The 16,472-nt window shown below is 42.7% G+C and overlaps 1 protein-coding gene across 2 annotated transcripts in view; it reads right to left on the bottom strand.

Annotated features, from left to right (window-relative positions):
- Window positions 1–300: 300 nt before the first annotated feature.
- Window positions 301–16,472, bottom strand: part of GAS7 (growth arrest specific 7) — a 92,016-nt gene continuing 75,844 nt past the window's right edge. For both annotated transcript variants that reach the window (XM_014956967.1, XM_014956968.1), the window contains 6 exons: window positions 13,557–13,635; window positions 9,666–9,794; window positions 7,592–7,715; window positions 4,427–4,506; window positions 2,006–2,104; window positions 301–1,229 (listed from right to left, as the gene is read on the bottom strand). In XM_014956967.1, the coding sequence (XP_014812453.1) occupies window positions 1,116–1,229; window positions 2,006–2,104; window positions 4,427–4,506; window positions 7,592–7,715; window positions 9,666–9,794; window positions 13,557–13,635 (625 nt within the window). In that variant the 3' untranslated portion in view covers window positions 301–1,115. The remainder of the gene's footprint in view (window positions 1,230–2,005; window positions 2,105–4,426; window positions 4,507–7,591; window positions 7,716–9,665; window positions 9,795–13,556; window positions 13,636–16,472) is intronic.

Consider the following 16,472-nt stretch of genomic DNA (forward strand, 5'->3'; position numbering starts at 1 on the left):
GTAAGGGTAACAAAGGAAAAACCTAAGGTTAAGAATCTGATGGTGCAGAAGTGCTGGGCACCTGCATCTACATTTTAATGCAATTTAGCATCACAGATTTACTGCACCTTTGAAAATCAGTCTCTAAAAAGATAAAACTCACAGTTTACCTGGACAAACTTGGTAATTAAAGATACCTAAAGGCTGTGTTATTCACCTGAAGGAACCAACAAAGGGCAATTTAAACCTGGATCCCAAATCAAATGTTAGAGGACTGTCTTTAAGAAGATTCTGTGAGAAAACATCTTGCATAAGTAGGAAAGGTTTTGAACACCTCATTTATTCCTTGATATAAAATCTCTTTTTGTCATTGAGGGCACTCAGACAGCTAATGAGGTAGGTATAGCACAACCAAGTCTTTCCTGATAACAGTGATGGCAACACTTTCAACCTTATGGATTGGTCTAGAACAGAAATCACGATGATAATGGGTTTATATATCCCTGAGAGGGAGTATAAAACAGGAAGAACAGGAGTCCTCTCCATAGATTTTGGGAGAAGGACCATCACTTCACTGCCATGGTTCAACTGTGTTAAATGAAGTAAATCAATTTGCAAAACATTGCTGCAAGACACACGTGTTTATAAATGGGAGAGCCAGAAAAGTTAATTGACTTGCCTATGGCCATGAAAGCAGTCAGCAGACCTGGGATTCATGATCAAGACTTCCTTGCCTCCTGCATCATGTTCAAACATTTATCTACTTGCTGGCCAGAGGCTCACTGCATGGTTGTTCTAACATACTGTATAAAGTCATGCAAGGGATGTAGCATAAAGTCACTGAAGAAAAAAGCTCTTTCTGTACCAGAAAGCAGATTTCTTCTGGAAGCTGCGTGCAATTGGGAACCTCTGGTGGGAAGCACACATCTGGTTTCTTCACCCTGGAATGTCTGGTGCTTAAGGCTTAGCACAGGGACCATTTTAATGACTAAATGTAACAGAGATAGCCCATACAGGCATAAATTACAAGGTGTCTGGTAGTGGAACAACCTTTTCCCTATGCTCTTCTGACCCTTAAAAAACGAACATTAGCCTGGTTAATTCAGTGGACTCATCACATACAACTACAGAACAGTCTATATTTCCATGTCCACAGGTCGGATATCTCCAGTTTTGTGTTCTTTTACCCACAGTTCCCTGTCTTTGGCAGGATCCACTTTCCGAAGCAACTGATCCACGAGTTCTACTGTCTAAAATGAACAAAACAAGAATCAAAATGTCAACGGTGCATTTCAAGCAGAGACAGCCATTGCTCTGAAGTGTAGAGCAGCTATGGTCACACCTATGTTGCATTTGCAGACAAGCGAGAACTGCACGTACACAAGACTTGGTGGACAACAGCTAGATGTGAGTTTGGAGCCTCGTAGCAGGAAGAAGAGGAGAGGCAGACTTTCAGTGTCAAGCAGAGACATGCTTCCTATGCCAGGCATTGGTCAGTCGGTCTCTGACTCCTGTCCTGCAATCTGTACCTTACACCAGATACAACCATGTACTGAGGTTGGCGTACGTTCCCTATATTTCAATATTTGAAAACAAGCCAGCTTTTTAATATATATTATATTAAAATATATATAATTTAATATATACTATAGTAAAAAAATATATACTCCCTCCTCCAAGAGTGAAACTATTTACCATCTTTCTTGCAAGAACACATGACCTCAAGAAATAGTGCATCATGCTGGGAGAGCTAATAAAGACTCATGCTGGCCCAATGTAATTAAATTCATTGTGACTCCCCCAGAAAAAAGCTGTGATCCAGCAGTATGAAATGTGACCAGGATCAGAGAGCCTTGGAGCAGCAGAACTGCAGGGCGGCAGTACAGTACTGCTGCACACTAACAGACTGACTGCACGCCCTTTTCACATCTCCTTTTGATACAAGTCAGTCAGATGAGGACAAGGACCGTCCTGCTCTGCTGAAGTGCAACAAAGACCAAAGGGACCAAACATAAAGCAGACTTACACTTTGGTTGAACATGTCTGTCTCATGCCGCAGCTGTGTATATTGGCAAAGATGCTGACGAATCATCTCCACCCTTTCAACTTCTAGTCTCTCAAGCTCCTGGACATAAAGGAAAACAAGTCCGTATTTTTCTTGGAAGCTGAGCTTGAAGGCCCACAGAAAGGATGACACACAAAAGGTTGCCAGTCAATGCAGTGCCTGATACTACCCCAGGGTCACACTTTGGAGCTGAACTCTGTGGTGGCACATCCCTCTGACGTGCAGAGAATCTGAGACAGTAAGCAATAGACAGAAAAGAAGGTCGAAACCTTTCCAAAACTGAGACAATCAAGTCAGAGAGAGGAGCTACTGTCTTCAGGGATGCTGCAAGCAAGAGGGAATCTGTTTTCTGCATGAAGCTTTGTAACCTTTGTCACTAGCATGAGAAGTTAAAATGATTCCTTGGGGAAGCAGAAGACTGCACTGGGTGTGAGGCTCAGAGGGCCTGATTGCCCTCGGTCTGACCAGACACCTCCAAGGGCAGTTTTATCTGTCCATCAGATGGTGATCTGGGACAAGTCTCCGCCTCACTCAGCTGGCAGTAAGCAGACCCCAGCAATGCTTTAGCTGAAAAGGCAAGTGATTTCTAACTTTCCTCCTGATTTTTTCTGCCTCCCTCTTCTCCTGGATTTTGGTATTATACCCCAAAATCTGCATTTAGTCTTTCCTTGTCCATCTGAATAGCAGCAATGGAAGCAGCATGCTACAGAAGTCTGCTGTGGAATAATGCAATGGACTTTGCCATTTCACTAGAAAGCTCTGTATTCACAGGGACATCAATGAGGCCAAATCTTAAAAAACCTGCCTTCAGAGGGTATTTCTGGTGTCCACTTCCCAGGCATGCTGGTGGAGTGCAAGCCGAACATATACAAATAAGCAGGTTGCTATATTGCCTGCTATAGGGAACTGTGCTATCTGCAATTTGTTAAACGTCTGTTTAGAAACAGATCATTACAGCACCAAAATCTCAGGTGGCAGTCTATCTGCCTGGGGAGGAAGAAGGGCAAAAGAGTTTATAGTATGGACAGGGATGAAAGAGAGTGAGCTCCAGCTGCTGTTGTCAGTTGAGGTAGTGCCCTTTTGGAAAAAAAATGGCCCACTTTGACCTCAGACTCCCTTACTCAGGGCACAGATGTGCAGGACCAGAACGAAGAACCCAGCACGCTATACATAGAATGTGCATTGTATCTGCACCAGAAACTTCAGGGAGGAAGATACAGACAATCTTCAAACCTTGACTCTCTTGACTCTGTATTGCATATGAACTAATCTGTATCTGAGCTGAACAGATGTTTTTTTCAATTTAGATTTTATATTCACGTATATCAAGACTTACCTTTAAATGCTTCCCAGCCTGAGTTCCACAACTGACAAACCTGCCATGCAGTCTGCAGGTTTTGATTTCCCTCTTGAGCTATCTACTACAGCATTTCTGAGTTGTCCTTTTCCAGGAGCAAATATGCAGCTAACACGTACCTGGCTGTATCTGGACACACTGCCACTGATGGTCAGTGTCATGTGCATCAGTGAGAAACCACCAGTGAAGGTGAGAAGATAATTAGATCCCTTATGTATAGGAACAGCCAACTTTTTCTCTCTTGTTCTGCTTTTGGGAAGATATCTGCCTCCTGGTTTTCCACTCACCCATCTGCCTTTATTTATTTATTGCAGTTTAAATATTGCACTGACACACTGCCAAATGCTGAACAACTTACTACCCTGCTTTGTACTAGGAGGTGTTTCCAGTTTTGTGTTTCTGCAATGAGAAAAATACATGCAAAAGATGTTTTTATTTCCCACTTTTGAAAGCAATTGGCTGTTGTCCAGAAGGGCTCTAAGGAATGAGATGAGGGAGGAGCCCTAAAGCCAAGGTACAGGTATTTCAAGGAACACAGCACATCAAAGCTGTATCTTGACATCCTGGTGACTAACTGTTAAGGTATATGCCCTTAGGGTAAATACTGTGAGCTGTGTTACCTTCAGAAAAACAGAAAAATAGACAATTAAAGCATGCCTCTTCTAAACTGGCAATATTTGTGAAGAAATTGTAAAATCATGGAATATAAAAATTCATTAATATAGAAATGGACTCGGTGATTTATCACATTTCCTTGTGCATTCCTTCATCCTTCCTGGGGACAGTTCCAGCCTTTTGGCCCCTAAGCAGTCCTGAAGTGGTTTAACGCCTTCTGCAAAGAAACAATTATTTCTTCCTTCCCCTTATGAGTTTTTCTTAGAACCGAGAATGGGAAATAGAATGGGAGATTTATCACCCAATTTTTCCCACTGCTTTGCATTCAAACTAGCTATGAATGATGAATGTTGTATGCTATTACAATTTTACCTGTATAACATTTCAGGATGCTGCACAGAGTTACATACCAGAGTAGTGGTCACCATTTCCTCAAACCACTTGGACTGGGCTTGATTGTAAAGATCCACACAGCGCATCAGGTCATCTCCTGAAAGACAGCAACACATTAGCCCTCTCTAGCCAGTGCTACGGAACTTAGAAGGAAATTGCAGTTCAGGTTTTGTAGATGGATTCAGGGGGTTTGAAGGTCAGTCCTGGTGGAGCTGAAAGCACTTCCGGTACATGGTATTTGTGAGATGCAACAAAATTTCAACAAAATGCACACAGTTCATGTATGGTAAAAGATCAGGTGATTGTGGTGACAAAGAATGAGCAGGAAACACAAGATTTTAAAGGAAAATATGAACACTAAGCAGTATTTTACAAAATGCCCAGAACTATGAAGGCAAGTTACTTCAGTTAAAAAAATAAATGGTCAGAGACAGAAAGTTATATCTGAAAAATAAAATAATTACAATAGAAAATCTACAATAATGAATTATTGAGCTGCAAGGCAGCACTCTGCATGTGAGACTGCATTGTAAGAGAAGTCTCTGAAAAAACTGGCACGAGGCATCAGGCTGAAGCTGTCTGAGACCGAGGGATGCTCCTGTGCAGCCTCAGCCCAGCTGCACACTCCTGCATGCTTCAGCCTCTGAGGATGCATGAGCTCTGGCTTCCTCCTGTGTTCAGGGCAGTCACACAGTAAGTTGCAATTATTTCCATTTTTCCTTTGTTGCAGGGCTGCGTTCTGACAGAGAGGGAAAGGTGGGTAGAAAATTTGGAAGGAAATTACTGCTTTCCAGCTAATAAATTCTTGTTCTTCTTTAAATGAGGCTCAGTTACACTTTCCCGAATGGTTTGATGCCTAGGTCCAGGGCTCAAATTCATCCTGTTCTTTTAGGTGCAAAAAGGTCTTTATACATAAACCAGGGACAAAGAACAGGACTCCATAGACCAAACAAGTGTCAAAGAAGTAAATGCATCTGGAAGCCTCTTGTGGACTTAAAACCTGGGGTGGCAACCAAACTGTACAAGGAAAAAAAGGATCAGGGCACTTGGCAATAAGCTTATCCACAAATACAAAACTAATGGCTCCCAAACTTCAGCAAAGTCCTCGGGAACTATCTGACTTGGGGTTGTCCACCACCCACCTGAGTCAATCTGAGCCACTGTACAGCCAGGAACGTGACAGCCCTGAAACACATGAGCAACCCTCGGGAGCAGATGCAACGCCATGGACCAGTAACCCATGGGATGGCAGGAGGGCTTTGGTCTGTAGCTCTCTGGTCCTACCATCCACTTGTAGCAGCCTTATTCCAAAGCCAGATCACCATACGCATCATCACAGGAGCCCAGCCAGGCTGTGAAGTAGCACCACTGTGGGGACGGGGCAGGTCCTGCCCTGCCATGCACCATGAGAGCAGCACAAAGTGGGGGAGCCTCACACCAAACCCTGGGTTACTCCCATCTGATCTTCAGCTCTACCTTGCTTGTTCAGTAAATACCGATTACAAACCATTTCTGAGGACCCAAGAGAATACAGACAGATAAAGAGCGGCTCTTACTAACATGTTACTTTTGTTTCTCCTTCAATGGTTGCCTATACATATGGTCACATTGTGAAGGACTCTTCTCAGTCTCCTCAAAACCCACACAGGCTATCCTGAAGTTTCATAAGCCTCAGAACTATGAAAGTCCACTCTGCCAAGGAATGGACCCATGAAGGGATGAAATATGGAACCCGTAGTTAAACCATATTTTTTTAGCAAAGGTACTAACAGAGCTACATGTATCAGCTTTGCAGATCTCAAGAGACAGTTCCTGATGGATCTTGTGGAAGTGGTTTGAGCCTCTATAAAACATGCATAGGTCATACCAAGTACCTGTGCCCCCAATACAGTATAGCACACAGAATCACAGAATGATATGGGGTTGGAAAGGACCTCTGGAGATCATCCAGTCAAACCCCCTGCCAGAGCAGGTCCACCCAGAACAGGTTGTACAGCAATGTGTCCAGGCAGGACATTTTAAATGTCTTCAGAGACAGAGACTCCACCACCTCTCTGGGCAGCCTGTTCCAGGGCTCGGCCACCCTCAAAGGACTGAAGTTCTTCCTCATGTTTAGGTGGAACTTTCTATGATCAGGTTTATGCCCGTTACCTGTTGTCCTGTCACTGGGCACCACTGAAAAAAGACTGGCACCATCCTCCAGACACCCACCCTTGAAGTATTTATAAGCATTGATCAGATCCCCCTTTCAGTCTTCTCTTCTCCAGACTAAAAAGACCCAAGTCCCTCAGCCTTTCTTCATAAGAGGTGTTCTAGTCCCCTCATCATTTTTGTAGTCATCTGCTGTCCCCTCTCCAGCAGTTCCCTGTCCTTCTGAACTGGGGAGCCCAGAACTGGACACAGGAACTCCAGATGCAGCCTCCCCAGGGCAGAGCAGAGGCAGGGGGATGACCTCCCTCAACCTGCTGGCCACATTCGTCTTGATGCACCCCAGGATGCCATTGGCCTTCTTGGCCACAAGGGCGCATTGCTGGCTCATGGTCGTCCTGTTGTCCACCAAGACCTCCCAGGTCTCTCTCTGCAGACCTGCTCTCCAGCAGGTCAGCCCCAATCCGTACTGGTGCAGGTGGTTACTCCTCCCCAGGTGCAGCACCCTACTCTTGCCCTTGTTGAACTTCATTAGGTTTCTCTGCCCTAATCTCCAGACTGTCCAGGTCTACACACTAGTAGACCACTAAGTAGCAGTGGAAAAAAGACAAAAAGTTCACTTTCAAGGAAAAAGACAGTAATAGGAAGGATAATAGGCACCCACATAGTTGTGGATGACTGTGATTTAGAAAAGAACCAAGGAAGAAACTATGTTTTTTCCTTAAATCATTCTCAGCTGAGCTTATTTGAATCTGACTTTGAAAGTTTAACTAACATTCAGTTATTTCAGCACATTTGCACAAAAATTCACCCTCATTTACTTTTCTCATCCCAATTATCAAAATTATCATTTTGTGACATCTGACTTGGAAAAATTGGGCTTGTTTTTTTCAGGGGTTTTCATACTAAACAGATTTGTAGCACACCTCACGTTGACTTTGTAGCAATATTAAAAAACCCAAGAAACACATGGGTGGATGAGCAGTTGCACCCCATCTGTGCTCACCTCCTGCCACTGAGACACAGGAACTCACCCGCCTGAGTGGACTTCCGTCTTGCCTTCTTAATTTCCTCTTCTGTCTTGTTGCTGAGCTTCACCTCTAGCTGCTGTGTTTTCATTTCCAGATCCTTCTGTCTCTCTGTCAAGGCTTTCCGGGCCTTGGAGTAATTAAAGAAGAGTCACATGTTTTACAGGAATAGAGCTGCCAGCTGCTTTCAGTCATCTACGACTCCTTCATACTTCACGGAGTCAGGGACTCTGCATAGAACTGGGATTCAAGTTCTCAGGACACCATGTGGTGTTTAAAGAAGTTTCCTACCACCATACAAAAGTAGTCACCAACAAATCACAAAAGCAGCTAAACTCTTCATAGGTTCTTAGACAGGCACAGTACAAAAGGCATCATCAGACTTCCATGTTTCTTAGTAACTTTCCCACTACTTCTGGAAGAAAGGGAAGCTGGAGTTTCTTCCAAATATCTTAACCAGCACCACCAAGACACCTCTTCTATTTGCTTTTCTTAGGATCTAAACTGTTGAAAGAATTCCAAGTATCTTATAAAATTTAACTACCTTCTCGATTCAATATGCACTTATTGGAAACACTAACAATAGCAACTTTTAAACTTAATTCATAAAAACTAATTTGTCAGGTTCGTGACAACAGCACTTCATACTGTAGAAGTCTAGAACCTGAGACCTCATTAAAACCGGTTATTTAAATTACTTTAAAGTTCTTCAGGCTTTTAAAACCTGATTGACCAGTATCATTACTGAACTTCTACAGGGAAAGCAGTAAAAAGTCTTAACAAATAAACATCATTACCATATGTGCATGCTGCCACCTCATTTGCTGAGGTTGCCTAAACACATAAAATAAAAATAACTTGTCTTGCACGGAATTAAAATAGGTCACATTTGCTCTTTACCCAGATACAGGGTTAAAAACTAAATTTGGATGATTAGATGTTGTTAGCACCTTGCAGTTTTCTACAGTCACACCAGCTTGCATGTTACAACACCCTTGAGGTGGGCAGGTTGCAAGAGGGAGCTGCAAGAAAGCCATCTAGTGGGAAGGCGTGCATCAGGCACACTGCAGATACGGCTTTTCCATTTCTTTATCCCTTCTTCTCAAGGCTATTCTAATTCATTCTTTTCAATACCCTTACTGAGGGCCGTGTTTCTTTGCAGATATGACTGCGAAGAACTTACTGTTTTGCAAAAAAATGCCTTCCCTGCGTACATATAGTCTAACAACCATGTGTACGCTGCAACGATTCTGTCCCTGGTGAACTCCCCCATGTACACTTTGATCTCTAATGAAAGCCCAAAACCCCTTCTGGGTTGACTAAGCATGGCACGTTCCTTTCCAACTTACAACTCAGAGCAAACTGCATGAAGTTACCACTTGCAATAAGCGTCTCGGCAGCTGAGACATGGGTATCATGTGCCCTAATATCTGCTGCTGATAAGAGCGCACTTTTTGTGGGTATAACTCTTCAGCAACCTATTGGATATTCAAGTCAAAACAGCCCCTGATACTAGTGTGCTGCTGCTGTTTGGTTTTTTTCAGGTGAGGATGTTTGCTGTGAGGTGAGAAAACAGGAATTGGGAGAGGGTTTGTGACTTGCTGTGCCCATTTCGAGCTGCCTTGCTTAGCTATCTGCTTTTGGTCACTGCAACAGAAGATACCGAGCCAGGTGAGCCTTTGGCCTGACCCTGCTGCTCATCTAAGGCAAGGTTTTTTAAATTTTGAGGGCAATACATGTGACTTCCAGATGCATATAAGCAAGGAGCATTTTCATCGTATGTATTAGAAATACATTGTTCCAAATTGGGAAGGAGAGGATGAAACAAAAAGCCAGTTCAGCAGTAATGTGTTAGCCCCGCTGTAAAGTGTTCGCTCTGCCTGTAGCTCCCAGTTTCCCAAATCTCAGCTAAGCAGCAAGCTACGGCATGGGCCCGGCAAAGCACAACTAACAGCAGAAAGCACTTAGCAGAAATCTTTGTGGCTCTTTGTGGCAGAACAGAAACTTTTCACAGGGCAGCTGCTTTTCTGTCCAAACCAGCAGTATGCCATCAACTCTCCAGTTTGTTCTCTGCTCCCACCTTTTCAACGGCTGAGTAGCGGCTGGCCAGATGCTTCCGTAAGTCTGCAATATGGTGGTCACACTTCTTCATGTCTTTCTTAAAGTTCTCTCTGAAGTTGAGCAGGGGTTTCTCTACCTCACTCTGAAGCTGGTAATGAAAACAAAGGAAGAAATGGCAATAATGAGGAGCTGGGCAGCAATTCCTGGCTCTTATGCTGAGCAGAGCTCAGGACAGAGATGAAACAACACACACACCACAGTCAACAGCAATGCCACACAGCAAAAATTCTCTTCCCCAGGAGAGCTCTGAGTGAAGCTACTGCAAAACTCAGGTCTTTACAGGACAGCTCTGTTAAGGTAATATTTACTGAAGGGAGCAAAAGGACAGAAATCTTGTTTTCCTTTTTCCCATTAAATCATATCTCTCTTCTTACACATAAGATCCAATGGCAGGCAATATCCAGAGCTCTTCTTAAGGTGCTCTGATTCTAGCCTAACTGATGCAACTTGCTTAAAAAGGAAAGTACACAAAGTAAAGGCACTAACCCTGACTGTACTAAGGTAACTCAGTGAACCGTGGTGACACGTCTGCATTTATTGTACAGGGAAAAGGGACCCAATAAGGGAACAATTTATTTATTTCTGCCAAGGATAAGGGAGCCTAAAGAGAAGCCTGAGTATTTAGATGAAACTCTTTAAGAAGTGGCAAGAAACCACTGAAATTAACTCAGTAGAGATCCATCAAGACTGCACATGTGATTTATCTCTTACAAGCAGGACCTGACAGTTGGTAATACACAGCTCCAGTAGAGTTTGTATCATATTGCTCTTTGGCATTCTGATACACAGTTCTGACATCTAGGAAACGTGTTCTGAAGCAATAGGTATTTCTCCTCCCCAGAAGCCACCAATTACTTCTTTTCTGTGAAGTTCCTCCTGTGAGGATGCTGGACCCCATCAATGTAGGTGAGTCGGGTCCATAATCACCTAACAAAGCCCACAGTGGAGCAGTATCAAAGAGTCCCTGAAAGCAAGTATTTTCAGCCTTTCTCCAGTGCTATTTTAATGGAGAAGGAAACTTCATTCAAGCTCAGTACAGTCTTTAAATGGACAGAGGCTACAAAGACAGTCAAAGCCCTACAGCACACATCCAAGAGAGGTTAAACAAGCCTAAAGCAGAGCTCGTTTAGGCACACGAAGACTGGCACCACAGTGATCCAGTATGGCCTACAGCTATGTGAAGGTCGAGTGCAAGGGTATGGAAGCCACACTCTTCTTTGCAGGGCCAGGCACTGTCACAACAGGCAACTGAGCTTTGGGAGGTCCAGGTTGTAGTTTAAATAAATAAATTGCCAGAATGGTAGCTGGGCATTGAAACAGGTTGAACAGAGAGGTCATGAAATCTCTGCCCTTACAGATATTCAACACTCTGCTAGACAAAGATGTAGCTGACTTGATCCACTGTGGGTGATAGTCCTGCTCTGACTAGGGGGTTGGATTAGAAAATTCTGGGCAATATTTCTGTGACAGTCTCATCAGGATGACCCCAGGCAAGTTAATAAAGACCTGTTCACAACTCTGTTGTCCAGCATGGTTACACAAGCTCTCTCAAGAAGAGGTACAAACCGATAGATGTGCCAAGAGCATCGTCAATGCTCAACAAGACAAGAACTGGAACAGAAAGAAGTTAAGGGTAGCTTCAGTGAACTCCAGAGGCAATACATTGCACTTGATAGAGATGTCTGCATCCAATTGAGTCTGAAGTAGCTAAACAGTCTGCGTGCCCTTCAGACTGCTCTATTAATAAATGAATTAACCCAGGTAAACTACTCAACGTAAGTCAATCATCCTCAGTGGAAGAAATGGCAGCCTGACTCATCTGACATAAGCAGACTGTGATGTGAAAACCCTTATAAACATCCCCAGGGCCAGGGACACACCAAACAGGAGAACATTTCACTGGTAGTTCTACTTGCCTAATAGAAAGCAAATATATTTGTTTATTTCACATGGTTTATAATGGGATGGGAAATTCTGAGATCTTCATAAATATGGGAAATGCATCACCAGGAAGCTCAAAGTGCAAACAAGACAACTGTCATCTCCAGTTTTGTGTTCCAAGAATCAAAGAGGTGGATTTCTCAGTGAAGGCAGTCATACTTCCTCTAGCATCATTATCACACTTGACCTTCTGTCTTGCAAGAGGTACCATAAGCTATCAAAATAGACTCACATGTGAATAACCCTGGCTTTTAAATGTTTCATTACAGGTGGCCATACCACACTTCAGAAGTTCCTCTTATTTCACAAGTACCTTTTTTTCTTTTGGCTCCATTAACACCATTTCCAGAATGGCTAGTAATACATGATCATATCCAGGCCAGCCCACCATGACTTCAACCAGTGTACTTTCTCTTCCAGTAGAATTCATCTCCTGGAGCTCAGTGAGGGACAATCAGGTAGCTGGAGGTTCAGTGCCTTCTTGAAGGATTCCTTGTGTGCATGTCTATACAGCCATTAGCAGTGTAATAATATTTTATGTTCCAAGTGCCGCAAGAGTGCTGTCACCATCTCTGATCTGTTTGTGACCCCCAGTGTAACACTGCCATGCAGGACTGCCATGGAAGATGTTCAGTGTCTTCATGGCTGGTGTTTATGTTTGAATACTCTTGGCGTGCTCTGCACTGTACTGACTGCTTGTACCAGTACTGACTGGCTTCATTTGACTATCAATGAGAAAAAGAATTATTACTTTTAAGAATAACTTCTCTGAAAGTAATACCAATAGCCAATATGTTTAAAAACATATTCTGTTAATAAAAGAAAGCTGGAACTAGGAAGTCCCAAAGCAGGTATGGGAACACTGAGGAGAGTTCAGAGAATGCTACAGAAGTTTCTGTGCAGGGTTTAAGGAAAAGTAAAATAACAAAAGAGGCCCTACACATTGCCTGCCTACATGCTCACATCACTCCAGGGTGCATTTCTTCATCTTGGAAAACAATACAGGAGGACAACGGGGAGCAAAAACTATTTCACTAATTACAGCCCTGAAGTAGAAGTTTGAAGCAGAGCAGTGGGTTACCAAGGCAGCGGCTGGTTGCCTGAGTAACCTCTGCATAATCACTTACAAACAGTGCAGAACTATAATTTTCCTGCAGAACATGGCTGTTGTGCCGAGATATCTGCCACTGTATTGAACTTGATCACCCACAGAGGTTAACATAATGTAACAGGATGCAAGATGTACCACATGTGGTGGGAAAAAAAAAAAAACAAACCCCACGATTAATACCATAATTTGTACAAGAAATCTCCTTAGGCATCACTTGAGAGAAAAAGCGGAAAATAACACAAAGTTCCCAGTCCAATTTTCAGAAAGTCTAACAATACAAAGAAGTGAGATTCCTGGTTCTGCCCCTTCCAGACACATACAGTAGGTATTTGTCGAGAAGCTAAATATTACTTTTTATTTATTCCTCTACATAAGTAATCTGTACAAGCTCTAGGTAAATTTACTTGAATAATCTGGAAATTAGAACCTCTAGAATGAGTTGTCCTTCTTTTTTATGAAAAGTTAAGGCCAGATGTGTTTTAAGTTACTTATCAGGTAGATTAAATAAACTAGGATTTTGGCAGGAAGAATGGATAGAGTTTCATTAAATTTATTAATTAAGTTTATTAATTCTTCTATATTTGTACCATATCATAGAATCATAGAATGGTTAGAGTTGGAAGGGACCTTAACGATCATTGAGTTCCAACTCCCTCATGGGCAGGGACACCTCCTACTAGACCAGGTTGATCAAAGCCCCATCCCGTATGCATGTGTATGTTCCCCACAAACAAGCACTGAAGGGAGATCCACACCAATTACAGGGCAAAAATCTTTGCAAAAGGAAGAACTATTTACCTTTGAAGAAAATTTGAGATGAACTTCTGCTTCATCAGCTAGACTTTTCTTTAGCTGAGCCCAAGCCTCTCCTAGAGTGCTGAAAGAACACAAAGTGATAACGATCAATGCCCTGTCTTCTGCACATCCTCCCAGCAAGATGTGTTGGACAGATACGGTACAAAGCTTTGTACTCCATCTTGCTCAGAAAAATCACAGAAAAGCGATAGCAGAAAACTGAAAAGATAACCAGTTTCTGTGACTAAGGCAGAATTCTATTGGCTACGGTATGTAGCAGATCTTTGAAAACACTGTTCATAACGTCCTCTAGTTACAGAGATGCCATAGTCTCCATAAGCAAGATACTTCAGTACCTTATCCTTACCATAACAGTTTTTCTTTTCTAATCCTTACAATAAATCTTCAGCAGTGCAGTTTTTCCATTGCTTCTTCTACTTTACACCCTACTTTTGGTAAACAGACTACCCTACTTCTCTTCAAAGAAGCCTTTTTACTATTTGAAAATTACTCCATCATCAAAACTACACTGTCTTCCAGCAGAGGTCTTCCAGTTGCTAAACTGGTAACAGATTATTTCATATCAGACACTCTTTCTACTACATATCTCAGAATGATTGCTTTTTTAGACAACAGAGTGAAGTTGTTGATGAATAAGCTTGTGATTCACTACAGCCAGATCCTTCTCCCACAAACTTATGTAACTGTATCTTTCACATCCTGTGAAAGTATGAAACCTGGTACTTTGTCCTCATTGAAATGCATCTTAATTTTTTTCAGTATTTTCTCTACTTTAACAAAATAATTCTGACTTGCAATCTTTCTTCAAATTGTACATACCTTCCATCATAGCTCTGTCTCATCTCTGATTACAGTAAACCCATTATTTATTCTATAGGTCATTAACAGATTGAAAAAAATCTGGACTTGGGAGGAACAAGCCCTGTGGTATCTCACTCCATAGCTCCTTCCTGCACTTTACTTTTTGTAAGAAGTGGGTACAATTTCTTACACAGTTTTGCACCTTAGGCTTTATTTAGGCCACATTTCTCTTGCCTGCCTACAAGAATCTCCCATTGCAAAAAGCTATATTAAATTAAGAGCTGTGATGCTGACTTCTGTTATTCCATCACTGAAGGAATTTAGGTCGGTTTGACATTGGTTGTTCTGTATGCACTCACAATAATTGCTCATCACCTTCGTTGTCCACTAAGTGCTTCTAGAAAGCTTGATGGTTTATTCTACCAATTTGCCCAGGTTAAATAAAACTGAGTGATCTACAATTTCCCATCTCCTCTCTCTCCCCACCCCCCTTTTCAAATAGTCACATTTGGCCTTTCCTGATAGCCTGAAAAATTGCCTGTCATCTGCAATTTCAAAAGAATGATCTGTAATCTCTGATGTTGCTCCAATGAGTTGAGTCCTCAAGTATGGTGTTCATTACAGCTAAACAACCCGAGATTGTTTCACCTACCTAAGTGCTCTCAACTCTTCTCCTTCTCTAGTTCCACCCTGAGGTTCTCTCCCACTGTCCAGTTCTCACTGGCACTAAGTGTTTTATCTAATCTATTTAAGTAAATAAGGCATTTCAGCCTGCTAAGCATCTTCCGCATCTCTTATCCAACAACCATGACTTAGAAGACCATGGATCATATCACATTCTGTGTATGTGCAGCAGCACTGTACTCACAGCAACCTGGACAGAAGCATCCTGATACCACAAATCGGTCCCATCTTGTCACCCTTGTGTCCTACTCGCATGCCTGATGGTGGGTCTTCTTAACCAACAGAGGAGGACAAGTGACACTGGAGGGACAGCCCACATTTTGTGTCAATTCCATAGGCTGCTGGACAGCAAAGATGGAAAATGCTCTGTGCAGTATGAAACCAGCAGTGGTAACTCATGTGTTCACAGAGCAGTTCATGGGTTCCCCCGACCCACACCTTCTCAGGAATATGAGGAAGATCACAGTAAATGTTTACTTTGACAGTGCTAGGCTGCAGTCCTACTTTTGGCTACTTCAAATCCTACTGTTGGCTGTTCTTTCTCCCTCACTTTTTTAAATGGAATTTTTCCCTTTCCTGGGCCTCACCAACTCCCAGGATCTTTTTGCGAACCTCTTCTTGGCCCTAGCCAGTTTGGCTACAAGCACCAGGATGAGAAACTCCAGCAGGACCTCCTTCCGTTCCCTTACCGTGATGCCCCTCCAGGCAGAGCACCACTGGGTCCTGTTTCTAGCTCCCTACACTCTGCTCTGTGTCACCTTCATTTCCCTGCTTCAACATTTCTTATGCTTCGGCTCTCGTTGCCTTGCTTTTTTGTCTACTCTCTGCTAGTTTCCTTTGCCTTCATTTTTTCATGCATTCTCCCCTTCTCCTATTTGGGGTAGGAGAAAATAGGAGGACAATAAAGTGGTTTTAGCTTTGCTAGGAGCAAAGCTTTCTAGGAGAAAGAAGCACAGAAACCATCGTCAATGTAGGTGCTTAGAGAATTGTAATTTCTGTCCTTGCCTACTGAAAGCTGAGCAAACACCTTGTGGAGCTTCACTGCCAGCAGAAACACTCTGTGTCAGAACTAGGGTGAGGATAGTCATTTCCAACCTTGGCTTTCAGTGCTTAGAGGGTTTGTGTCTTTTCATTATTACTGATGAATGGCAATCTAGTCTGATGTTCATTGCCTAATATCTTCCTAACTTCCAAAGGGTCAACATGCTGTAAATAAGGGACAACCTGCTGCTTTTCTTGGAGGACCAGGCCCATGATGAGAAGACATCCTCCCTCTGTCTGTGCTGCTCCAGTTCCACTAGCCTGATCTTATGGATCTACTTTCAGCAGTATATATATTCCATATATTCTTCCATATTCAAAGTAATTTAGTACTTACACATGCTAAACTCTAAAGGAACTAGTACTGGCTAG

This window comes from Calidris pugnax, unplaced genomic scaffold (assembly GCF_001431845.1).
Source record: "Calidris pugnax isolate Ruff unplaced genomic scaffold, ASM143184v1 scaffold304, whole genome shotgun sequence".
Lineage (NCBI taxonomy): Eukaryota > Metazoa > Chordata > Aves > Charadriiformes > Scolopacidae > Calidris > Calidris pugnax.